Here is a 26,938-nt window from a genome sequence, read left to right on the forward strand (position 1 = left end):
AGCATGCTTTGCTTTACTTACCCTTCCTACTTGTTAAGACCTGAATATGTGCTAGCATCTTTCCTCTTTCTTTTCCTTTCCTTACTCCAGTACCAAGTCTCCCAGTACCCTTGATTCCCTATGCCCACCCCATTCTGTAGTCACAACCAATTCAAATAAAGACTATATTCTCTTCAGACCCCAAAAATTTCATTTATTTACCAAATGCAGAGGTTATTATGAAAGTTGCTGTTTTCAGGGTTTCACAAGGCCCTTGACTTCAAGAGCAAAGTATCACAATGGGAGGAAAAACATGCTGAGTCACCTGAACAACAGAACAGCATATATTCATTAGGACAACTGAACAATTCGCAGAAGTACATGCAATTCCTGATTTTAGTTATGAAGTTAATATGATTTCGTGGACTCAGCTTCCTGCTTGGAGTGCCTCCTTGGAGCTCTCCTTGCAAATAAGGCATCTTCAGTCATGATTTGAGTGACAGCTAAATCAACTTATTTGTACAGTTCCTAGCACTAGTCTTCCAAACCACAGACAATTTTAAATCTCCAATTAAAAAAAAAATAAAAATAAAAAAAGAAAGCAACAATTTTACATTCTCTCAAACACAGATGCAGAAGAATTAACAATTTGTCAAATGAGTCTGGCAGGCTCAGGAGGAACGTATGTCAAATCCTAGTTACACCAATAGCAAGCTTGGGAGAAGAGCAGGTAGAGAAAGGCAGGAAAAGCAGGAGGACATACTAGAAAAGACCACTTAGAATGTCTAATTTTACTAATTTTTTTTTTTTTTTTTGACAAAATGATCTATTATTAATAAAATTCAATACAAACATGCCAAAGTGCAATGTGCACTGCATAGAAATAAGGGATGGGGTTTGCACTGACCTTTTTATTTCCTCATGAAAAAAGACCTGATAATAGTAATTCTTCTCAAGAGAAAAGATAAAGGTCATCACAAGCAAGTTCAATTGCAGATATGCACACAATAGTTATAATGGGGAATAAAAGAAATTAGAAAGATCCACTTCAAGAAACCCATTCATTCTTTTCCCAGTTTTATATTCAGGGACACTTTGTATTCACAATTAATGTCACTATTTCAGGTATCTGTTTTCAGAAATCAAGTCTGTTAGAACTGTCTAATCCTATACGCTGAGTGAACTGGTAAGAATGTATTAAACTTGGCAAACAAAAAATTATTTGATGGGCTATCAAACAAGGTGAAAATTTCATAAGTGACTTCAGGATCCAGCTCCTTACAAATCTTTTATGTTTGATTAGGCACTTTTTAAAATGTTGCCTTTTGGTTTTTTGATCAAGAGATAAATAACAACTTCCACACCTGAACAGAAGCATCTCTGAAGGTAAAATTTCATTTTAGCTTCCATCAAAAGCACAATTTTGGCTCCACTTCTAAAAATGTTCCTAAGGCCTCAAATTTGGCATACAAAATCTAGGCAACAAGCATCTTACCTAAATCCATGTTAAAATATTTAAAGAAGAAATAAAATATTTTACAATACTGCTCTTAACAGTAAAGGAAAACTTCTGGAGTTTAATGTTTCTACATGCTCATCTAATTATTTAGCTATCCCTTCTCTGTCCCCCATCAACCTCCCAAAAAAGTAGTTGCAGTAATTGGACAGAATGCAAATTAGTAGCTCAAAGGGACAAAACAAACCACAGTTTCAAAGTTGATTCTGTGGTTGTATTGTAGGTTCACAGGAATTTGCGCTAGAGATTGCTTGCCTAAATACGTGTGGCATGCATATAAGTACATTCTTATATATAAACATAATAAAGATTTATGTGAATTCACGGTAACTAAAATAAATTTGTTTGTTCTCTCAACCCATAATAGCTCTTAGTTATGTAAATAGTTTAAGTGTTCAACATGACATTTTATAAACTTTATTATTAAAATGTTTTGCTAAAACAAATGTGGTGGCTATTAAAATCTACGTAGAAAATATAAATAGTTCTCTATGTAAATACATCTAGGAATCAAATATTCAATTAACTAATCTATACTGTATAACTCTGTACTACAGTGTTATCTGACAACCATGTACAGGGATTATATTTCTCAGGATTAAATTTATATGATAGACGGAATTAAAGTCTGTAAATGTCAAATAATTTTTTCATACTCGTTGATCAGCAGCAAGACTTAAATTTAAAAGCTAGTTCTGAAAACTACATATCCTTACTTGTGACAAACATAACTTGACATAATATATAAATACATAGAATTCATAAAGAAAGAATCTTGTTTAAACCACATAATATCCTTTAATAATCTGCAGGGTTAAAGTATGCAAATTTATAGTCTGATTCCAGAAATGAACTTACTCAAAAAAGGAACAAAAGACAAGGCATCTCAGTATAGCTCACTTTAGTGAAAGGAAACACAATACAGTTGTTGGCATGTTTCCACAAGAAAAGTCTGGTTCCCAGATGCTTCTCTTATAACTCCTTTAAAAACGTTCTACCAAGACATTTTTGCATTCTCTGTGTTGATCATTAACTGCACACTGACCAAAAAAAAGTATCCAGCAGCTTTCACCCTTTGGATATTTTCATGAAAAGTAACAAACGCACACCACTGCCTCTTTTCATTGTTTAGGGCCCATGCCATCAAATTAAACTGTCAACGACACTAAGTCCTTTGTCTATCTGAAATGATGAAATGAAGTAATTATAAAAATATTCTTGTTATGATTCGAAACCAAAAATCAAGTTAAATCAGAAATAAGCAGAAAATTATAGCTGCAATGCAGACTGTTTACACATACCATATTTTGGGTAACGTTCCCACATTCATCTCTACAAACACAGTCCCATTCTCATATATTGGGTCCAGACTACAACCAGCAATTCTGGATGCCAGATCTTCCTAGTCCGACACGCCATATATCAGAATGCACCTCAGAGACGAGGGAGGACAGCAGGGTTATGGAAGTAGTTCATAAGCAGGAGATGACAACTGCTCCCCAAGCAGCTCACCATGTAACTGTGGGATTGGCATGCAGCTGGATCTCAGAAAAACCCAGGGCCCCCAGAGTTCCAGATTACTTGAATTCCCTTGCAGCCAGTACTTTGGATTACCGAGCTCTCATGGCAGGGACACAACATAATCCCTGTTGCACTATAAGAGCCACCATTTGTAAGCCTGAGCTAGGCAGACTGATCAGAAATCAGATTTTATTACCCATATAGAAATTATGACAAAATTGTACCCATCTTGACTTTTTTTTTAATTGAATTATCTGAAACTACTGTTCAACATTTAGTAATGGAGATGCCTCACTTCTTAAGGAAAACAATTTGAGACAGGTATGGAAGCAATACAGATTCAGTTAGTGTATTTTTGGGACATTGGAAGGACAGCCCTCATGCTAGGATCCACAGGCTTTTTTGTAGACAGTGCTTTGTTCTGAAAATGTGATTCTTTCCTTTAATTCCCAGTTTTGCTGATGTTTGCCTTCAAGATTCAAGGACAGAATAACTGCTACAGCCTGCTAAGTCAAAATCCTCCCACAAACAAAAGACAGAAATACTGGAACCTCTTCCTTAAGGACATTTAAAGTTCCCAAGGTCTTAAACTGGTTTTCATTAGAACTCAGACTCAGAGGTTTTTAGGTGGAGGAAATCAGGATCTGCTAGGAAAAAACAGATCAAACTTCAAAACAAGGACTGGAACAAAATATCCCTTGTGCCAACCATCCCCTTTCTGGATGAGAAAATGTTCCTCCTACCTTGTTCTAAAATCCAAATCTCTTGGACGTACTTTCCTAAGTGTCTTCTTAAGAAAACATTCTTCCCTTCGCTGCTGAAGCTTATCTGTGTACCTGCAGCCTGGACTTCCCTGGAGCATCCCTCTCTCCGAGGCACAGCAGACTGCTGCATCTTGCCCTCTCTGCCTGGTCCACTGTATGGTCTGGGAGCTGTACCCTGCTGACCATTTTCCTTTCTTAGGAGCAACCAACCTGCTTCTTTCAAAGACTCCTACCCAGCCCAGGGAGCAGTAGCCAAGACAAGGAAACAGCCAGCCTTTTCGTACATTGCCTTCCTTGTATACATGTAAACTAAATGTGACATCCACTGCAAACTCAGTACACTGAAACATGCAAGCAAATCAGGAATACATTCAGATGACCAGCAAAATTCATGAAGGTCTGGTTAATCAGTAGTATTATGTATGGCTAATTCCTCAATTTTTGAGGATTTATGCTGATGCCTTTCTTAAGGCTGAAAAATTCAAATAAGAGATTTGTATCTATAGTAACAGTGTGATTAATTCAGCCTTTAAAGCCCACCTTGCTGAGTCTTATTTGAGAATCTAGTTGTATAAATTATGGTTCTTTAATAGCTACCTTGTGGAAACCAGAAAAGTTGAGAGAGAGCCTGAGGCACCACATAACCTCTGGTTGCTCTTGTTTCTCGAAGAAAAAAAAAAATAAAAATCTATCTAATAGTTTTAATACCCTGATATACAGTCATTCATCACAAATTCAAAAAGTAAAGGTTCCTTGATCTATCTGTATAGTATTCATCACCGTTATACCCAAGCAGTAGAGCAAGCACATTTCTATTTTCATAAATATACATAATACAATTGACATTTTGCTTTGAACTTGCTAAACTACAGCAATTCCTCATATTTATGGTTAATAAACTATCTCACATACCAAGACATTTATTCTGAATGCTCTGCATTAGAATTATTGCATTGCTTCTTAATTAGATAAAAAACCGTGCTACCAAAAAAAACTACTTTGCTTTCAAAAGAATGAACTTTGGATACATAACCCATTGAAGACATGCATGCATAAACAAAGCTTTATTCACATTTAACATGAAGGCAGCTGCCAGAAAAAGAGTGAACACAGAAAAAACTATGACACAAGTAAAATTAGTTTGTGTGATTTTTGTCTTGCCAGCATGACAAGCTTTTCTGAGACAGGATTCTATCTCTTCATAATAAACAACTTCTGTTACATACTGTTTACATCAGATTGGTTTTACAAATCAATAGTGTCAAACGTTGTTTAGTGCTGGAGCACAGAAAATAGTATGAAAATGAATGATCAGTACTTGCAATAAATATCTTATTTCTATAAGTAAATTTCTTTCAATAAGTTGTGTGCTAATTATTTTTTGAAAGAGTTCTTTAAACATAAAACCACATGATTAAAAATAGTTCCTTTCTAGATATTGTTATGTCTTCTAATTTTAAGTAAATAAGGTTCAAAATGCCAATAGATAATGCAGATTTGACAATCTATTCCTGGGTTGTGGAGGGGGTGACTGGTTGGGCTCTAGGGTGTGTTTCTTTTTTTTTTTTTAAATCTCTGAAACAGATCAAAAATTCAGCCTTTGCTAACCCAAGATTTTAATGAACACAGCCTCTCCAACACAATTTCCTTCAATTTGTTGTAACAGTTGACCACAACTTTGGAAGGTCGCTCCTATTTTCTCCACTTGTAAACTCTGAAACCTATGAAATTTGGAACATCTGAAAACTATGAAGTCTTGCATGCAGTTCAAAGTGAGGAGAATAAATACCTAAACTTAATAGCACGTATTTTCCATTTACTGTAGATGTTGTAATTAACTACTTTGAATCTCGCAGCTGACCAAATTTTCTGCAGCAGAACTATATTACTAAATAAAGAATACTCTTTTCTAAAAGTATTTCTCAGTAGACAACCCCACCCCATTCCAATTGGTGAATATACCCCTCACATGCAAATCAGGCTAAATATGAATACTTAGTTATTATTCCATTTTTATTGGCCTCCTTACTTGCACGTTTGTGAACATGTGTGTGAAAGGAGAGCAGGTACTGAATTGCATCACAGACAGTAGGCTTCCTGGTAGCTATAGGCTACCTGTTCTTTACAGACCACCACTTTATATTCACTTTACAGGAAACACAGCAGAGCCTGTGAACCTTATTTTTCGTCCCAAAGACTTGCCACTTCCCATTCAATGGCCATCTCATTCTTTTCAGCTTTTCAGATTGTCTTACCTCCTCTTCCATCACTGCCACTCAACATCAATAGAAAGAAAAGGTTCCCTCTTTAGATGTGGGAATACAGTAATTGAAGATAAAGCCCAAGCTCTTGTGGCAAACAAAAGCTGAGGTCGAGGTATCAAGTTCCTAACCACCTCCTGGATGCAATGTCTTTACATACAAAAAGTTGTCTGGATTCTTAGCTGATGTCTCTGTACTAGCTGAAGGACACTCTAAGGTGTATATATAAATCTCATAACTGTACTGCCTTAAAACCCACAGTGACCTACAATTCAGACACAGGTCCATTTCACCACAGTAGCTGGGATTCAGCAATATACAGTTGAAAGATATGATTTTTCACTTATTTCCATGTCTGACATATAATCAAAGACATTTAGTAGACCCCCGAATCCCAGTGATCAAGGAAACCAAACCACGCATCTTGGACAGAAAAAAAAAAAAATCTTCACTATTCCGTGACACCAAAAGGTAGTTTACATCTGTTTTTCACTGATCTTCTACTATTTTAATTACTTTCAATTTGCAGCAAACTGAGCAAACCCTGTAGCACCCTCTCTTCCTTATTCTCCACATATCAGCAAGATATTATGGGCAAAAATACTCCATATATTACAATAACACAATGGCTAAACAAGTGAAAAACATTAATTTCTTAATAACACCAGGATCCAATCTTTGAAAAACACAGTTTTGAAGAATCCTTACTGCTTTAAAAGGGAAAAAATCTCTGGCCGTGTTCTTGAATCTGAAAGATGTTTTGATGGAAATTATTCAAAACACTTTCAGTAATCACTTTGGAAACTCATCATAAGCACTGTCCTCGAAAATACCCATCTTACATCTGGTCCTCCCACCTTCAAATATTCCTGACCCTACTTATACTTTGAAATCCCTTCATTTACTATTGAAAAGCACTTACAACTCTTTCTGTAGAAAAATCAAAAATAAAAAATTGATAGCACATCAGCATTATATACAACTTTTCTGGACAAGAAGTAAAGAATTGCCTAACTACTTGAGGCAAACAATAAATGTTGGGAGGAACTTGGACAATATATCATGATATGTAATATACTGACTTAACAGCAATGATGACAGGTACCACCTCAGATTCCATAATCACCTGTGTCTCCGCTGACTTAAACTTACTGCTCTGGTTTACACAACCAGTTAACAGTTTATTAATCTTAGTTTACTGGTTTTAGGAACTGATTATACAGCTATAATCCACAACTTGGACAGTTTGACACCAAATGCTATGTTGGTCCCACAAATCCTGACTGTGATATATTGAAAACTCTAAAATAAGCAAAGCTCTCCTGAAAAGGCATTTTCATTAACACAGTGCTGTGAAATCTTCACTTCTAGTGCCAAAAAGTCAATACATCTGACACTACATTTTGAGAACACAAATATTTGCTATGAGTTGGTGTTCATGAGTAAGAGATGAAACTTACACTCAAACTCTACTACATTATCATTACTTCTCTTCTTCCCCAAGAAGAGGTAAATCAGAGATTATGATGTTATCCCTTCCCCTGCAATGCTCATGAAAGGGGCACAAAAACATAAACACAATTCTCTTCTTCAAAGCTCAAGCAATCCAGCAACAGAGGATGAGGATGGTATTAAGTTAAGCTGCTTAATTATAGAAGTTAACTGTTAAAAAAAAAATAAAGTAACAAAGCTGCTTAAAGAGAAAACAGTAAGATAGAGACAGGATGATCATTCCCTACTTTCACACTCAATGTCAGAAATAAGTTCTGAAACAACATCAATATAATTTAAAAGACTTTGTTTAAAGTAAGCAAACAAATCAAAAAGTGCTTCTTTGCACAGCATACTTCCTCTTGTATAAAACTTAATACAGTTCTTACCTTTCCCTGAACTTTGCCTTTGTATCCATAGCTAAGCTTCCAACTACACTGCAAAACAGAATTATTGGCCAGACACCTAGCTTGACCTGGGCAAACTGTTTGGCAAAGGACTGACTATGGGAATCAAAAGACAAAAGCAAGCTTTCCATCCCTATGATCCTTGGTCCAATCAGAGATTGAATCAATCCTCAAATTTAATTTACAGTAAAGAACTAATGCAAATTATATTGGCTGGGTTATCTCTCCACAGCAGTTCCCCTGACTAGACATCACCACAGCACTGAATTGCACTGTCCTTACACCTCTTACCCAAAAGTTTTCTATGTTATGGACAGGCTGAGAAGAGATGGCACAAAGCCAACAGTGACAGGCCTTGTGTCATATCATGTTGCTTCAGGATTTCCAACCTTACCTATTTTGTAATGGTAGCTTTTCATCTACGTGAACAAACTAAACACCACCAAAGTAAGAATCAGATCATTTTAATGGAAACTATACTGTACACCATGGAATCTACTGCTATAATGCAAGATTGTAAGCAGAAAGAGAAGAGGAAAAAAAAAAAAAACCACAAGATTGAAAATGAAGATAAATATTAGCTTAGATTAACACCTTAGATTAACACCTCTTGTCTCCTATTGTGCAAGATTGTTGTAGACAGTACACAATCTGAGTTGAGGTTGTAGAGAGGATCAAGGTGGCAGGCAGCAGTTAGCGTTGCAGTTTTGAGTATGTGCTCCATACAGATGTGAAACCACAGAAGACAATACTGAAGGCCATTAAACATTATGCCACTGAAACCCCAAGTTCATAAAAATAAAATAAAAATCAGTCTCTACGGTCTATAGCAGATGGAAACAGGTTTAAAGCTGGCAAGTGTTCTCTCTTCTGACAAGGATAATTCCATTGTTTAAGGCACCACTAAGCTAGAAACTTTATGCATCTAGGTAGCTCTACATGCACACATATTTAATACAATACTTTTAGAAGTTATTTTATGTTATAGCTTATAATATTCAGCTGTGGACTGCAAAATTATATAGAATGTACTATGGTAGAAAACAAATAGCTAATAAAGCAAAAATGGGCCTTTATTGGTAATATTTTTAATTTTGCCTAACCAAGTTTTTCTCTGTATTTTTATTAAAAAAAAAAAAGGGCAAAAGATTAGTTGGTTGAAAACAGTATAAAGCTTTCTTTTCCTGAAGAATCTTGCAAGCAAGATTTACAAGTTGGGAAATCTTTGGAAGTTCTGACATTCTTGACTCTACCTGAATAACCACAGTAAAGCACTGACTAATGCTGAGAACCAGGAAAATTATGCTTCTATGGTAAATATGAATTTTTATGTGCTATTAAAGAAGTGACTTATCAGATCAAAAGATTACTTTTCCCACTTCTCTTTGTACCTCCTCCAACTATCAACCACTCCTCCTTGCCAGCAGACGCTACAAACTGAATGCCACTGGAATCAATGCTTTTAATAGGCTAATAGACTGTTATCATTCTAGATACTGGTTTGAGGCTATTCAGCTTCTGCCTGGAAAATTCATCTACACTGTCTCCTGCCACAAGCAGGGGGAAAAAAAAAAACCTAAGCAATGAGATGATAGCTAAAAAATCCATCATCAGTTAGACTTGATTACTGCAACAGTTCTTGAAAATTCCCAATTTTCAAAACTGCACAAAAATTCCCTTTTAATCCAAACACTCTTTATTCAAATACCAAACCCAGTATTACTAGATAGACTGCATCATGAACTAACTTAATTTACTTTGGAAATGCTGATATAAAAGACATTGGAGAGCCACCGAAATGTAAAATTTTACTTACTTGAGAAATTGCTAATTATAGCCAAATAAATAACAACAAGGTACAAAGAGCACCTGAAGTTCAATATTTATAAAGCTAGTGGATCTGTGGAAACAAAGTATCAGAGGCCTCTGACATGAAGATGCTTTGAGGATAAAAACAAAGCCGAGATTAATTTCTTCTCCCTCTTCGCAGGGATCTAGTATATTTGCCTTCTGCATTCCAGAGTTTAGCATCTGTACGGATAATTATCTTTTCTGTTCTATTAATAGGCATTCAGAAATCCTTATTTGTTTGGTATTACGAAGTCAGGTAACAGCAGAGATAATGATGCTCCACCCTTTGACCACAAAAGGAAGAAAGAGTAATTCACTTACATGGGAAAATAGAAAGGTGAGACAATTGGAATTACATGCAACCAATCAGGCCTAATTCAGGCAGATCAGACCAAACTGGAGCATGCTTTTTTACCATCAAGTTTAGATGAACAGCTATACAAGAACCAAATAAGGCCTACTCCTGTGAGGTTTGTCCACTAGTATTTCATTTAATACTCTTCAATATGCTATGGATTAAGACAAGGAGGACTGCTATAGGGCGTCAGAGTTGTAAGTTTTTAATTTAATTCAAGCAAATTACTACTAAAGCACATTTATGGAAGAGAAAAAGGTGCTTTAATCACCTGAAATCTATTGCAAAATTATGCTTTATTTTCACTTAGTTATGCTGACACATCACAGTCAGAATTAAGAGCTTCACTGTACATGGTAAGATGGTCCCTTCTGAAAAGTTTACAGTTCTAATAGATAAGATGGAGAAAGCATGAGATAAAGAATGGCAATCCCTACTTGATAACATGAAAAGGAAGCACCATTCCAAGATCATGGCGAAAGAAATTCATTTAACTAAAAACTGAATCTAGATTTCTTGAATAACAGAAGAACTATCCTTTCTTCGTGACAGCTGTTTTGTTACATTTCAGATTTATTAGCCATGTTAGGAGCCAACAGTTCTTGGAAAACTGACACAAAAATGGGATGTAAGTGAAAAGACTCTAAATTTTTGGAATATCATACCAAGGCAGCGGTTCTCTGAAGACAGAGCTCAATGCAGAGAACTCAAAACATATATTAACTATCAGCCCACTACGCATATTGTATGTGTTACTGCTCCAGATCTACTTACTGTTTGAGATTCAAATGAACATGTAAGATAAGCGAAGCTCAGAAAAAAAGAGTAATTTATCCCACAATACATCTAGAGCTTCTTTAATGGAGTATAAGCAAGCACACAAGATCACCATCCGTAAGAGCCTGAGTATCCAAAAAACACTGCAATAAGGTTCAGCTGTATCTCTAGCTAGAATATTAAGTCCTGTAATGTAGTTTTTATATTCACTGCAGAAGAGCTTTTCAACAAGCATGACACAATGCACCCCATTTCAGCAGAACTTGTGCTCTGTGCTGATGTAGTCTAGGTACAGTCCAAAGAAATGGAACAAAAAAAAAAAAACCCACCTCTTAAAGAATTGAGTGCTGCTACAATTTTACAATTTTATGATAATTTTCACTCATGATCCCTGCTCTCTTGGTTCACCGAAATGACCTTAAAATGAAAACTGAGGCATACTGTAAAGCGTTCTTTTCTCCAATGGTCAGAATATTGAACCTAACAGATACAGAAAGTCAGCATCACATGACACAACTAATTTTTCCTCTCAGGTTATTGCTGATAACTGCACTGCCCCAAACAGCAAGGAGTGAAGAATATTACTCCATACAAAGTGATTACTAATTGTCATATCACTTAATTTGTTAACTAATGGTAACTGAAACATTGACTTTTTTCATAGCTTCTTAAAATATAATCAAGAACAACTACCTTTCTCCTAATATTTGAATGTCTATAATCAACTCCAAGAGCTTTTGCCAAGATTTTTCTTTTGTTTTGCCATCTGATAGATACACTTGGACATTTCGAGGCATAATCATTTTATCACATCAAAAAGTCCACAGTAAAAGGTTTCTGTATAATCATAGTCATGCTGGAAGACATGAAACAAAACAGTGTCAATACTCACGTTACTTTATTTACAGTTCATCTCCAGAGCCTTTTTCAACAAACACATTGCTTTCTTGCAGGATTATAATATCATGTATTAGGCAGCAGCTGATAACATATGGAGCGATAGTGAACTTCTGCTTAATACAAATGCCAAAATGAATAAAGAAAATATGATGGGGAAGTTGGTGGAAAAAGCTGTATGGCACTTTCTTAATTAAAAAAAATTATTGTGTACCAGAGAATTTTAATGAGCCAAAAGACCCCTGAGACCACTTTTACACATTCTGCACTATTTTGATGCCCCTTATAAAGAAAACTGAACTGTTCTCACTCAGATCTGGTTGAAGACACATTTTCTTTTTAATGTCATAGCAAAACTTGAAATCTGAAAGTGTCTTATTCATCTGATTACGTTTAGCCACTCAAGAGTTATCAAACTAGAAGCGAGAAGACAAAACCATCACAAGACAGAAAGTAAAAAACTTCAATACCTTTAACTTCTTCGTAAATGCTATCATCTATTGATTCACCACTCACATGGCAAACATCGTCATAATCCTCTTCCTCAGGAATAGTATTAGATTCTATATCTGTGCAACAGCAGTTTAAAAAGTTAACATTTAGTACAAAAGAATGCCTTAGCAGAAAATCATGCAAAAGAAAACCACAATTATTCTATGACTGGTGATTGCAGTACATTCTGCTTATTTTCTTATAATGTTCAATAAGGGAGAGCTTTCAAGCTAAATAGTTTTCTTGGAGAAAAGCAAAAATCTTGCAAAAGGAGAAAAGTCATACAAAAGCTACAACATGATTGAAAAATAGGACTTGTTATTCAAAGCTTGGACAAGGGGGAATATAATATACAAACATGACAGATAACATTAATGGACAGAACTACCAACACTAAGCAGTACTGGCAAAGTCTACTGCTCTACTGGATGGCTTACCTTGAATCACAAATTTGACTTGCTGTACCCATTCCTCTGCTTCTTCGGGAGTGGCAGCTGTAAACTATTAAATGTTTATTAATAACTACTTGCAGTAATGACAAAAACACAACTACAATTTCATTAGCAATAAAAAAGAGCGACTAGCATTCTCGTCACTTCCTCAAGAAACCATTAGTAATTCTTTTCATGTCTTCTGGTACTTTTCTTGCAAGGATGCTTCTTATAATGTACAGCTAATTTTGACAAATTTACGTAATTGAAGAAGAGGATGATGGATTTGAAACTCTGATCAGCAGCTGGCAGCTGTGCAGAAAAAAGCTGCTTCTCTTCATCATTGTCAAAGCCAGAACTGATGAACAAAATTTGCCCTTGACAATTAGAAGACACCCATGAATTTCTTTAGACTGCTGGGTACAGTTTTCTTAAAAATGTTCTTGTCAGACTCCGACACACTACCTGACAGCTTAATTAACTGGCTTTCAACTGCAATCTTAGATATTTAAAACTTATTAAACTTACATTCCATATTGATGTCTAGCTGATAGATCTCTGAATTGCACAGCTGATATGTGCCTTTACGTAGATTTTCCTTGCAAAGCCATGACCAATGCAATATGTATTTAACACTGATATATATTTAAACTTTTTTTTTTACTATTTAATTCACCCAAGAAATCACACATACGATACAATAGATATTAAAATGCTAACATTGAAATGACCAATAGATAAAGATGATAGATTTCCTTGCTCTTGTCCAAAAAGATAATATTTGAACACATACATATTTTAAATCAGATTTTTTTCCTAATATGTGAATGTACAATATAAGCAAGCGAGGGTTTCCTTTTTTCATTAAGATGTCAGTGAAAATTGTTTTACTGAAATGTTAATTTAGTAACTGGAATTGTAACAGCTTTATCAATTTAATTTCAAGTCAACACAAAAAAAAGTCCAACCTGATAAATGCGCTTATCAGGAGCAGAGATTTCAAAACAGCAATCTTTCTTTGCATCCTTCCGAAGGCTATTATTCATTCTGATGGTGTAGCCCTCTAAGGCAAATTCACCTTTCTGTTGTTTGTCTGTTGGAGATAAAAAACAAAGTTAGAGCTTCATTTACAACAGTAAACGTAAGTGGCTCAGCAGGTTATCTTTTATTCAGATTTTGTTTTCTATTTCATGAATTTTACAAAGAACAGGGAGATTTTTAGCAAAATAATTAAATGATGCTGTGGGAGATAAAGCTTTGATTTAAAGGAAGATGTACACAAAGTACATTTTTTTGCTGGATGCCTAAGGAATTCCGGGGGGGATGTCTGCAGATGGTGGTCTTATTTAGTAAGAAGTGCATGTTATGACACTTGTATCTAGGGAAAGCCAAGAACTGGAACTTGCAAGACACATTTCCTATAAATCAGTGTCTTTTTCGGGTTCAGTAAACCAATGGGAAAACCTGTCTAGCTCAGAATTTGCTGAGCACCCTCCTAAACTAACCACTTCACTCAAAAAATAAACTTCAAACTCCTTTATAAGCAATTGGAAAAGCTTCTTTTCACATTCTCCCACCCATTCCCAGATGTGCCTCTTCTCCTCATGGCAGAAATACAGAATGAATTTTGTTATAAATTCAGGTGTGTGTTCCAAAAGCATTTCTCTCTAGAGAGCAAATGTTTAATTAGCTAATAAAAGTACTGAGCCCTACCACAGTTTATTATGTAGAGCCATGTGTTTGTACCATGTGGTTGTTTTAAAGACAATTCTACTTTTCAAAGGCTCTGGTTTATAAAACTATCACTCAGAACAGGCCTGAGTTTAAATACACTACATGGTATGCAGGCGGCACCTGTGCACGCCTTTTGAGTTCTTCAGGCCGAACCCTTCATCTGACTTTATGTGCTCTGGCATGTTTTGATGAACATTAAAAACAAACCAAAAAACTAAAAGTGACTCTGTTTTGCAATTTCTGTACATCACAGTGCAGCATCAAGTGAAGATAGCCATCATCAGCTACATTTTGCTCAGGCAAAGAATGAAGTGCAGTTGCAAATGAAAGAAAATGCCATTAAGTGTGGAGTTTTTTCCACAGTAGAGAAACACATTAATTAACAATAAGCACCAGGCACAACACCAAAAATACTTTAAGTATTGCTGAACAGAACTTCAGTGCAAATCCAGCATCCATTGCTCATGCTTGTCAACAAGAGGAGGAAACTTCTACAGTAGATAAAACAGACAAAACTACAGATTTCAATGTAATTTTGTCATCTTTGTAGAAATTTAATAGGAAAGCAAATCTTTTTTCCAATCATGAGATGGCAAAAATTGGCTAACATAGCAACATGAATATCAATGGACATAATGGCAGTCACCATACAAATACTCTTGCTAGTAATCTTACAAGCACATAGAAACAAATTATTTTTACTTCCACTTATTTATGAACTCTCACCCAGGGCAAACAAATACCAAATACCGCAATTATATGAAAAAAATCCAGGGTACTGTCCTATTTTCCCTTTTAGTCCCTTTCCCCACAGTAACTTTTATTATGTCTTAGTTAAGTACCAATGACACAGTACTAATGTTTTGTATTTGCTCTATCCTCCGCTCCTATACCAAACAGCACACATATGCAAAATTCCTGGAATTGCACCAAGGCAGAAATAAGAAATAATAACTTGCAATAGGTTAACTAGGTCCCCTTTTAATGAAATTGATTCCTGCCTTGAAATTTTATTGTTCCCTCTCCTGTGACCTTAGGGAGAAGATGAAGTGAAAGACATTAATTTCTCACTCTCCCATGCTGGATGTTTATCAAAACCCAAGAAGATAGGAGCACGCAGACAGAACAAACAAACACCAGGTTCAAAAGGTTAAAACATTTTGTCAAGATAAAAATGAGGCAAGTATTCAAATTTAGTCTCTTGGATTATTTCTGAGACTGCTTCTCTGTGACATGGATGGTCCATTTTATGGTAATACAGTTTTACAGAACTAATCTCAGATGATCTCTGTACTAGTACTCGTTCTTTTGAAGAGCATTACAGTTAAAACACAAAGATGCTGTACTTTGCCCTGGAAGGGAATAGTAGTGCATGGTATCCGTATTGCATTTGATTTTGTTGTTTATATTGTCTATGTCTTATCTCTCGGAACACACCATTGCAGTGCTAATGAAAATTACCTGTATGCACCACCAAAAATATATATATATTCCTTGCTATTGAATTCTTTCAGTGACCTTTATAGCAACAGACTCATCAAAGCATTGCTACTTTTGCTTCTAATTGTCTGTCCAGTAAAGTAGCTCTGATTAAAGTCCAGTGTAGCATTACACACATGCTTAAAATATAACCATGGGGAAATTTTAAGACAATGAGACACTTCACAGCGCTGACCCAGAACCCGTTAAAGTTGAAAGACTCTCAGTATGCATTCAGGCTCTCTGTGGCAGCAAGCCAGAGATAAGACCTAGTACATCCTGAGAAATGGCTCCGCAAATACAGAATGGCAGGACATAGGTCAGCTATAGCTCAGCTGCATGCTCTGATGGTGACAAGCAATGGAGGTCTACAAATCCAAGTTGCTCTTGCAGAATATACCTTTCCAGGTAGGACTGGAGACTAACCCAATCACCCGATCACCATGGAGCAAACCATGACCCATGGTAGCTGTTTGGCCAGGCCCAGTAGTCAGGTGCAGGCTTGAATGCAGGGCCATCTTGTTAAGTGTCCAACTCAGCAATCATCTCAACTTCATTTACTGGCAAGGCCTTGAAGCTAAATAGGGGTGCAGACAGACTCGGGCTTTCAGTTTAAAGCTGTTCTGCAAAGCTAGTGCCACAGTGACTTCTGTGAACTTTCACATTCAGAGTTCTATTGTTAAACAGTTATTGATGTTTAAAAACTTTGAAGACTAAAAGATTTTTCTTGAAGACTTAAAATTAGAAATCTTTGGGTTTTATGACAGGAGCCTTAAAAGTAGCTTCAGGAAGCACATTTACATTACAGATATTTCACTTTCATTTTGAACTACTAAGTTGGAACTGGAGTTTTGCCTAGGCAGGAATACAACAGCATATTTAGGAGGAACAAGGGAGAGACATGGATGGAACGCACTTATCTAAAGAATGATAACATTCTTGCTGCTTCTTATTTTCTCAAAGTAGGGCTTTGCAATTCAACAACGGGATACCCTTAGGTTGTCCCAGAACAACACAGAATAGAGCTGCAAAAAATATAATACTATCAGTCTCATAAAAACAAAAAGGATCACAAATATCAAGCACAAGTCACTCCACAAGTAAGTTAAATCTCATTTCAGAATAAGCTGCTCTGTACTCTCATCTCCTCCTCTTCCTCTTCCCTTCTCCCCATATCAGGCACACAACAGAAACATAAATCTGGGTCTGTGTAGATCATTTTGCATTCAGAATTTAGAATTGTAAAAAGCTAGTATAATAAAGTGGAGAGTCAGGCAGTAGTACAAAAAAATAAAAGGTCAAATCTAGTACATAGATATTTGAGGGAAATAAATATGGAAAGCTATGTTTGAAATAGAGAAAATACAGATCTGCATTAAATTTGAGAGCGACTTTAAACATTTTTCTTATATATAAACTTCATTCATCCTAAAAATAGTTAAATGTTGTTAACAACGGAAATAGGCCCAATATTATATGAGGGAAAAAAAGAGTCTCAAGGGAAGCGGAGAAAAAGGGGTTTGAAGTAACCTTGCATAACTGAGTCCATGGGAACTTTTAAAACAAAGCAGGATAAACCTTCAATGGGGTCTTGAAATGATTGGGTTGTAAATTTGAGGCCTAAGGCAATGTGCCCATATTATTAGCACATGTAAAAAGAATTAGTGAATTCTGAAGAATAGAGAGGACTCGGATAGTAGAAAGGAAAGAAGTTACAGAGAAAGGCATAAGGAACAAAGGCAAACAGAAAGATTTCATAGAGTGATAAAGTATTTATAGATACTATTAGAATCTATAATTTAACTCTCTTCATCTTGAAATTAGGAACCTGTAAAATCTTACAGTTTACATGGCTTCATGCTAAATCTAGTTTCACATACTTTTTCATATGCAGGATGTCTGCTTCCTAAAAATAGTGTCAGTATCTCCAAACAGTAATTCCTTCTCTGGTTTTGGAAGAGTCCTTTCCAAAAGAATGCATAGGAGTTCTTCCCTTTTAGATAGCAAACCTGAAATGCAATCGACTGGGGTTTTTTTCTCTCTTTCCTTTAATCTAGTCTACTCAGAAATCTAAACTAAAAAAAATAAGAAACAGAGGGAATTATTGAAAGTATTCAGGGCACCAGTTTGTTTATGTGCTGTCTGTTTATACTCAATAGTTATTTTTTTAAATAATGCGCTACTAATGGCAAGCATGCTTCTCAAGGTCCGAATTTAACATTCTCCTAGCAGAAGATTTAGTACTCATTAGATAGATGCCTTTGATTGCTATCACCCTGCTACAAAGTCCTAGTGAACATCCACAATTCCTGCAGATTTCCGTTATTGATTCTGTCAAAAGTCTAAACTAAACAAGGATTTTTGCCTTTTTTATGTGGTTGTTCAGAGAAGGAGGACTAAAAGAAGGAGGTCTGTAGCTAAAAGCAAAATGATGTTTCAACAGCTTTCCATTGGGTTTGTATGTATTTCCTCACTCCTAGAAGGAGAAATTTGTGAGTTTAGCATGTGGCAGAAATTCCAGTAGCTTGGTTAGGCAAGTCACTAGGACTTCCCTCTCCCTTAATATCATTCAGTCACCAAGTTCTTCTAAAAAAACAAGACACAAAATAAAACAAAATCTTTTTTTTTTTTTTTTTTTTTTTTTTTGTGCATATGTAAGAGAATTCCATTGGCCTGGCCATCACTGTCTTACTATTCAGAGAAATCCATAATTTTTATGTCCATGTTAAAAATACTAGATAAGTATATAAATAAAACCTCAGTCACTTCTAAAAGCCTCTGAATTCTCCCTCTCTTCAATATCATATTACTGGCAGGCAGGCAGATTCAAGTTATAAAAATTAAAATAAATTTTTAGTGCCCATTAACAGTGGAGAAAATCGCCATGATGTTACCAATTACTGTCTTGCTAAACATTTAGCTGATCTCTCCAGTTTGCTGAGACAGAAGGGCATATAATATTGTGGCCTAGTGAGGAAGAAGTAATGAAGCCATTAATTCATTCATTTATAAAGCAACAAATTAACTTTCCTTCTTCATATGCACCTTGAGGTCTGAAAGGTTAGCCATACCACCCAGGTGCCTGAGTCCACAGGAACTGCCAGAGATCACATAGAGAAATGATATGCAAAACCAGGGTACCTAACTCAGGGTGCAACTGCATGGAAGCAAAGAAAAGAGAAGGGCTATAAAAGTTTTATGGAAGGAAAGACTATGAAAAGGAAGACCGGGCAAGCTTCTGGAAACCCAAGCCAGCTCTGACATTTGAACATGCTTTGCTGCATTGTTGTGGGCCACATGCTGGCAATAGATATTATAGCCCAAGCACAAATACACATGCGCCTCCTGCAATGCTTATTTCTGACATGAATTAGGTGAAAGCTTTAAGCGTTGTTCCTCCATCTACTCCACATATCGTAGATCGGGGGGAAAAAAAAAAAAAAGTGTAGGTGATTCGCTTAGACCTGTCTATATTGCAAGGATATTGCAAGGATAAATAACACTGTTTCACTGTCCAATGCAGTGTACCGAATGTATGAGAAAATATAGGAGGAAGCAGGGAAACAAGACATTCCTTACCCTGCAGGCATCACAACTGTTAAAAGCATGCTTGTAATCTATTAGGTGAACATACACACATACACAAACACACAGACATTTACTGTATTTTCACAAGCTTTAGCTTGTACTATATTTCCCTGGACTAGGCCTCATATTTTTTATCATTCAGCTCTGAATAAATGAAAGTTTTACTTACAGGCGTCTGTGAGCTTTATACACTTCCATACTTCTTGTTTTCCCAATGTAAAAAGGATAATGTTAGAAGAATTAAAGTATTTTGGGAACAACAAATCCACACAACCTAATAAAAAGGCATTCAACAGCCCCACATTTAGCATTCAGTTACATTTACACTGATATTTAAGCATGAAAATCAAACCTTGCCCAACAAAATACTCACTGCACCAGATGCAAAATATCCTTCACAGATTATTCGCCTATGTGTCCAGTTTCAAAAACATACACCAGGCAAAACAAGCCAAGCAGGACCTAGAAATCCCTGCTGCCTCTCTGCATTATGTCCCACAACACACACACAGGCACTAGTACTCCATTACCCATTAAAAGTGATTAAGGCAGCAGGACTGAGCACGTATGGAATCCCCATCTCTCTTCAAACAGGTTCATAACCAACAAGGCGGAATTTTCCTGGTGTCTGAATCAGCCCTGGAACCTGCCAGAAACCAGGGCCCAAATGATACAAAACATTTGCAGACGTGGCACAGGCAAGGGCAGACCAGCATCGTTTAGACAGACACCATCCTAACAATTCAGGAGGTGGTAACAATTTGCATGAAGCCACTCAAATGCACACTTCACCCATGTTCTCCAGTTGGGAAGAACACACATTGATTTTCTATGTGGTCCAAGTTATCTGGTACAGCGTCAAGGACCACAGCAAAAGAAGGGCAACAGCGCACTATGGCAGGAACCACTGCTGACTGTAATAGCGGGAGCGAAAACAGTTTCAGGTTCTTTCAGCAGCTAAACGCCACACTTGCTCAGGATTGTCTCATCACACACCTCATTCACGCTGACCACCTGCAGCTAAACAGCGCGATAAACAGCAGCACATGCGTTCACAGCCATACGGACGACAGCTCAGTTTGAACAGCAAACTAGTTTGCCATGGAACTGCAACAGTCACTGGTATCCAATCTCTGCACAGTGATGGCGATTTGTTTCTGTACTGGAACTGGCACCTTTACTACAGCATCAGAGGGCTGAAAAAAAGTACCAGTCTAGAAAAAAAGCTTTCTCCTTCAAAGGCAAGTTCTGGGGTGACTGTTGGTCATCCCAGATCTGCAAGATGAAACAATTCCACCATGCTACGCTAGTTTTTCTGCACTAACAGCACCAATCACATGGGGTAGGGCAGAAATTCATGCACCTGATTTGTTTACTTCCTCCATGAGCTACTGTTTGGAGCCCAGCCATGCCTATACAATTTCCATGGACTATGTGCCTCTCCCACATCATTAGGTGACAGTTAGAAGGATCTTCCCTAAACAATCTGCAGCCTACAAAAGCTATAAATGTATAAGCCAAAGCACCTGTCTATAGATCCATAAAGGAAAGAGATCCCACTGTGTCCTATGGTCAATTCCTAACATGACATCAACCTGTCAACGGCTAAGGAACATGCTTCCATGTGTTTTAGGGAACATGCTTCCATGTATCTTAACTTTCAGACTAGTTATTAGAAGTCACAATGCAGCCTTGATAGTCAGGTTGATGCAAAAGAAAAAAAAGTGAAAAAAAAAAGGGATGAAAGAGGGCAGGCAAGGCAGTTGCTAGAAAGCATGAATAATCATCAGCATGGACACAAGGAAAAAAATTAAAAATTACCAAGCCTTTCCTTCTTTGTTTGGTGGGTTTTTTTGGTTGGTTGGTTTAGTCCCCCCATGCCTCCCAAAAAAAAAAAAAAAAAAAAAAAATGGAAAACCAAAACAGAACAATCTTTAGGAACTACCAATATATTCCAACCAAAAAAATTTGCCATTTTTTAATTACTAGGTAACGTATAACTGTATATAAACAAACACCAGAAGATAATTTTCCAGAGAAAGAAATAAATCATTACTGACAAATCAGTGTTATGCCACACCTCCTCAAAATTTTTAAATAAAGACTTTATGTTTTCGAAGCTTTCTCAAGCTGTAGATCCCAAGGAAAGAGTGAAGAAAAGGAAATATTTAGCAGATATACTAACAAAACACTAGAAATGAAGAATATGATGGGAAACTGCAGTGAGATGAAAACTGGACTTTCAGTTAGAACCTTACTTTATTTCTTTTGGTTTTAGAGAAAGGATGAGTTTAAACAAGTCAGTGTATTGAAGAATGAAACAAACTGGACCAAATTAGTTCTTGAATAAAACAACACAAAATAACTACCTGCACTAATCTCAAGTAGAGTGATGCTGAAGAAAAAGGTTTCAACGGAAAGTTTGCCCAGGAATAAGTACACGAGTAGTTTGTTGGGGTGTTCTGGGTGGAGGAGAGGGCGAGACATATTTGCACTTATAAAATGTACTCAGATATATTTCTGTATCATTTGCTTTACCCTTAGATATCAAATATACTTGGCACACAATTTAAAAGATATTTTATTGACTGGCAGTTTTAAAAATTCAAACTGATAGCACAACATTTATGTCAGATTCTTTCTAAGTTGGCCATTAAAAGTCACTTTCATAAGCTACCTTTAGTGTCCGGGACTGGCATTTATTTAAATATCTTACTTAATTTCTAGGTTTTTCAAAACATAAGCCATTTAGAAAGAAACATAGAACTCTGTGTTCCTTGCAAAACTATGCGTTTTTTACACTAACATTTTCCTGGATAGAACCATCTTTAAAGAACTCAGAAGGTATAACTGCTAGAGGGTGTTTTAAAATTAAAATTCTATTTGGACAGAAAGAATATTTTCTGTCCAGTAAATCAAATAAGTACCAGCATACTGTCAAACCTAACAGCTAGCTGCTATTGATGCACAAAGTAGCTTTACACATAATCTAATCTTTTTTCCTCAGTTTCCCCTCTCCAGCAGATGAGTACAACACTTACAGATTCTGAAGAATATTTACACATTTTTAAAATGCACAGCACTGTTTAATAACCAACTACTCTTTCGAAAGTTTCATTTGCTTTCTTAAAATGACCTTAGATTTGTGGTTTTCAACTCCACTAAAACTTTTTTCTCTGCATTAAAATACCATTTTTATAGTTTATCATAATTATTACAAGTACCTTTGTCACTTCCATAGTAATAGAAGACCGTCTTACTGATAGCACACCAACGCTTCTGCCATTCAAAGCCAAGAAAACTGTGGTCTGCAATTGATATAATTCATGTTACATCACTCTATGTCATTATTGAACATAAATATGTTACTTCTATTCAAGGTTGAGGTAAGAGGGAGGAGGAGACGGGAAAGGCACTAAGGAAAGGAAACAAAATCTGGATATGAAGAGAAATGTACGGCACTGAGAAGGAAATTCAAAATAAAAATTGGTAGTAAGAAAACAAATGGGAATTTTAAATCATATAAAGAGAGAAGCCATGTGTAACATTAAATATAAGGAAATAATGAACAACTTCCTAAATATTTCCTAGAGTTATTGCAGCATTAAGTGGGTATTAAAGTGACAATATAAGATTTATTGAATCAAGGTAAATATTGACTGAACCAAAGCTGAGATCAATATTTGCCCTCTTGAAGGAAAATAAATCTTGATGTTCACTAAAACATGAAGTCAACATACGGTATTTTTACATATATTCCTAATATTTTCTTCAAAAATATCTGTAAGTCTCTGAATTATGGCTGACAGTGGACTTGAACAGCATGATTTTGTTAGTCAATAAAGAAATCAGATTTTCTTTTAATACTACAGGAGCAATTTGTGCTGTGCTTCTTTTGCATAATAATGCTTCAACATTTCAGCCTCTATTTCATTTTCTTTAACACTCGTGTATAAAGTTATTTGTGTGTATAAGATCAAATACTGACACACAGACTTCACAGTAGAAAATATATACTACTTTTGACAAAGATAGGTGGATTTACCTTTTCTGCGTTTTTCCAGGTATCCAGCTTTCAGAACAAACTGAAGATCCTGAGCTGCAATAAGAGGAAACTGATGCCCTGAAAGAAGAATAAATTCTGTAAATTACCACTTTTCAAGAAAAATCCTATAGTAGCATTAATAAACTTATGGCTTTTACACTCTATTTGCAGGCGCTACTGGAAAAAATTCTAGTAACTAATATGCCAGATTATTTTAAGTACAAAACCCCTATAACTATAAATGTTGGAGCTGCTGCTGCTGTCTTCACCACTGCAGTGAGGAAGAATATACTTGTGCAGCAGGCCCTACAAGTTTCAAAAGGAAAAATACGTAATTAAACAAGCTGTGACAACTTTGAAAAAATTAGTTCGTGATTTGAACATGGTCCATAAAGCAAGTCAGATGATCAAAGCAGTAAGTTTTCAAATGTGCAAACAAAACCAAGTATCACAATTCAACACAATTAAATCAGGAATGTGGTTTTTACAATACCAGCTTCATAGAAAAACCTGTCAAAAAAACATACAAGGTGAGGACTCTCTATTACACCATCTAAAAGAAAAAGGAAAACAGACTAAGAGAAGATAAAAGGCAATGCCTGCTGCTGACAATGTCTAATTTGCAATATGACACAAACGTACTGCCTATAGGATCTATAAGGCGATGCTGGATAGACCAAAAACATGGCACAGAACTTTACAAAATTGTTGACCTACAGATATTAATTTTAGATTTTGTACAACATGGCTGCATCTGCAAAATGGTGAGTATGTTCCACTGTATTTTTTCCTTCTTCTCAACTGCTAATTCATAGCTAGAAGCATGAGACTGACCAACCAACCCTGCCTCAACTTAAAATAGATATCTAGATGATAAAATCTGTCTTCTTTCTTGCATTCTTCCACTCCTACAACAGAATTATGATTTAAATGGAACTCCTAGTATTAGGAACAGCAATATGATAGATAATTAACATGTAATAATTAACATATATATAATCATCATACTGTTTACCATAAGCAAAAAAGCAGAACAAAAGGTACTCCTGTGCTGCTGTTTTTTCAAAGTGCATGTGAATATAACAGTGAAGTTCCTACTACTTATTATCATCAAATATTCATAAGACTCACTGTAGGTAGGTGGCAAGTTCACAAGGCAGCAATTACTCATCAAATATATGTAATCTCATTAAGTTCTACCAATGTAAACATACAAAAAAGGACTAGTAGCAGTAGACTATCCCTGTGCTAAAAAACAGAAAAAAGAAAAAAAACCCTAGCCCCTTTAAACTACACAGTGTGGGTTAAAGATCAATTGTCTGACTTTGAACCAAGAACACTGCCTCTGGAATGTGGTGCCATCTTCCTGAATTTTTAGGTTGTCCTGTAAAATAGATTTTTTTTTAATCAGTTTCCACAAATGAGTTGGTTTATGGTGGTCTTATTTAAACACAGTTGTGAGTGGAAAAAGACAAGAAAAAGAGACAGGCACATGCAGAGAACGTTATTTTTTAAAGTATGAAAATACCCCAAATAAGAATGCATTCCTTAAATAATACAACTGGCTCTTTAGACAACAAAAGATTTTGTTGGATACCATAAGGCAGTAGATAGAAGTTTATACACATTGATATTTCCACTGATTTTTTAAATTAATATTATTTTTAAAGATTAGAAGTACACTAGCTATTATTTCATCTTCTATGGAATTCTTACTACTGTGTTAAAAATACAAGAGTTACTGGCTCCATGTACATGTATAATAAAATGATGCAGCTGTCCCCTCCTTGATAATATGCAATCACTGCACAACATTAAATGAGAATTTAACGCAAAGACACTCACTAGCTGGTACATGTAAAGTTTAATAGTTACTTAAAAAGGCAATCTAATGATGCCATTATGAATGGGGGAGGTGAAGAGTTTTACAAATATAGTGTGCTGCTTTATGTTGGTCATTGGGAGGCATCAGTGTGCAACACTTAAGCTTTGCCTCATCCAGTAGAGCTCATTTTAGAACAGTGCATCCCCACAGATATGGAAGACATAAAACCTATTTAAACAAACAAAACCAGTTCACTCAAATTTTTTTTTAGTTTAAGAAGTCCAAGCACTATATGCATCTAATTTTATACATTCTTGTTTGTATCAGTTTGGGTTTTGATGAGAAAGCTTGGCAAGTGAACATTTAGTAAACAGTCAAGTCCAATGGGCCATATAACCCCAGAGAAGCAAGTATTTTGGGGAGTACTTAACATTATTCTGCCTGTAGGTAGAAGCTCATCCAAACTGACTACTTCAGAAAGTCAAAACTCCACACTCGGTTTTGCTACTTCTTCCGAGAGAAATCAGGATGAATTTGATGACGGCTTTTTCTGAAACTACCATTTATTTTGCATAGGGCACTGAAAGCTTGTGAGGAAAAGAACCTGCATGAAAAATGGCAGACTTCCCCAGTTCTGGTGACACTGCAGAAAGAAGCCCTCCTCACACCCTCAACCTGTAGAGCAGCCAGATCCTTTTTCTGTTCTTCAAAGCAACTGAGGCAGTAACCCCACAGAACAAGCAGCAGCAGCTGGTCAGCCGCTCTCTGCTATTCATAATCTCTAAGTAGCTGAAGCAGGAACAGATCGCATGCATATTATCATCCTTCTGTCAGAGAAACCTGGGAACTAAAAAATATGATGGAACTTTAGTGGAAGGGCAGGAGAAATGGACCAAATTGTAATATCCCAAGACACATACAGCTGTACATGACAGAAAAAGCATAAATCTGGGTAAATTCTCTCTTTCTTTGCCCCGTACCTCCAGGAGGAAGGAGAGGGAAAATAAGTAGTATGAAAAGTAGAGAGAAAGAACACCTCCTCTCAGATTCTCATTATCCACAGGTGTGGCATATGTGGCTGGAAGAAGGCACAGACACGGATACACTCTTACCCCTGTACTGTAACAATGAGAAGAGGAAAGAAAAGCGAACGACATCTTCCTTACAGCTACTTCTCAGGGTCAGCATGGAAGACTCCTAAACTGTGTCACCTTTCTACCTTTCTTCCATTTTCTTTTCATTGCTTTACTCCCTCACCCACATGTCAAACAAGATTTAGAGCAAACTGCAATCCCTAGATGTGGGAACTCGCAACTGAAAATTTGGAACTTGCACAGCAGGTTGAGTTTTTGCTGTTGCTTTCAATCAAAATGGTGCTTTCCCATTCATCTGAAATAGACTAGACTTGACACAAATCTCATTTAAAAAAAAAAAAAAAGTATCACTAAAACAGTGCTTTGTTATAGTAAAGCCGCATTTGTTTACATTACACCAGCAGCTGAGATCACAGACTCATTAGTTGACT

General features: G+C 36.2%; 1 protein-coding gene across 2 annotated transcripts in view; it reads right to left on the bottom strand.

Annotated features, from left to right (window-relative positions):
• Positions 1-26,938, bottom strand: part of SKAP2 (src kinase associated phosphoprotein 2) — a 117,692-nt gene that overhangs the window by 25,092 nt on the left and 65,662 nt on the right. For both annotated transcript variants that reach the window (XM_030511478.1, XM_030511487.1), the window contains exons 5-9: positions 23,589-23,666; positions 22,768-22,851; positions 13,711-13,835; positions 12,749-12,812; positions 12,290-12,388 (exon numbers count right to left, since the gene is read on the bottom strand). In XM_030511478.1, coding sequence (XP_030367338.1) covers positions 12,290-12,388; positions 12,749-12,812; positions 13,711-13,835; positions 22,768-22,851; positions 23,589-23,666 — 450 coding nt within the window. The remainder of the gene's footprint in view (positions 1-12,289; positions 12,389-12,748; positions 12,813-13,710; positions 13,836-22,767; positions 22,852-23,588; positions 23,667-26,938) is intronic.

Source organism: Strigops habroptila, chromosome 1 (assembly GCF_004027225.2).
Source record: "Strigops habroptila isolate Jane chromosome 1, bStrHab1.2.pri, whole genome shotgun sequence".
Lineage (NCBI taxonomy): Eukaryota > Metazoa > Chordata > Aves > Psittaciformes > Psittacidae > Strigops > Strigops habroptila.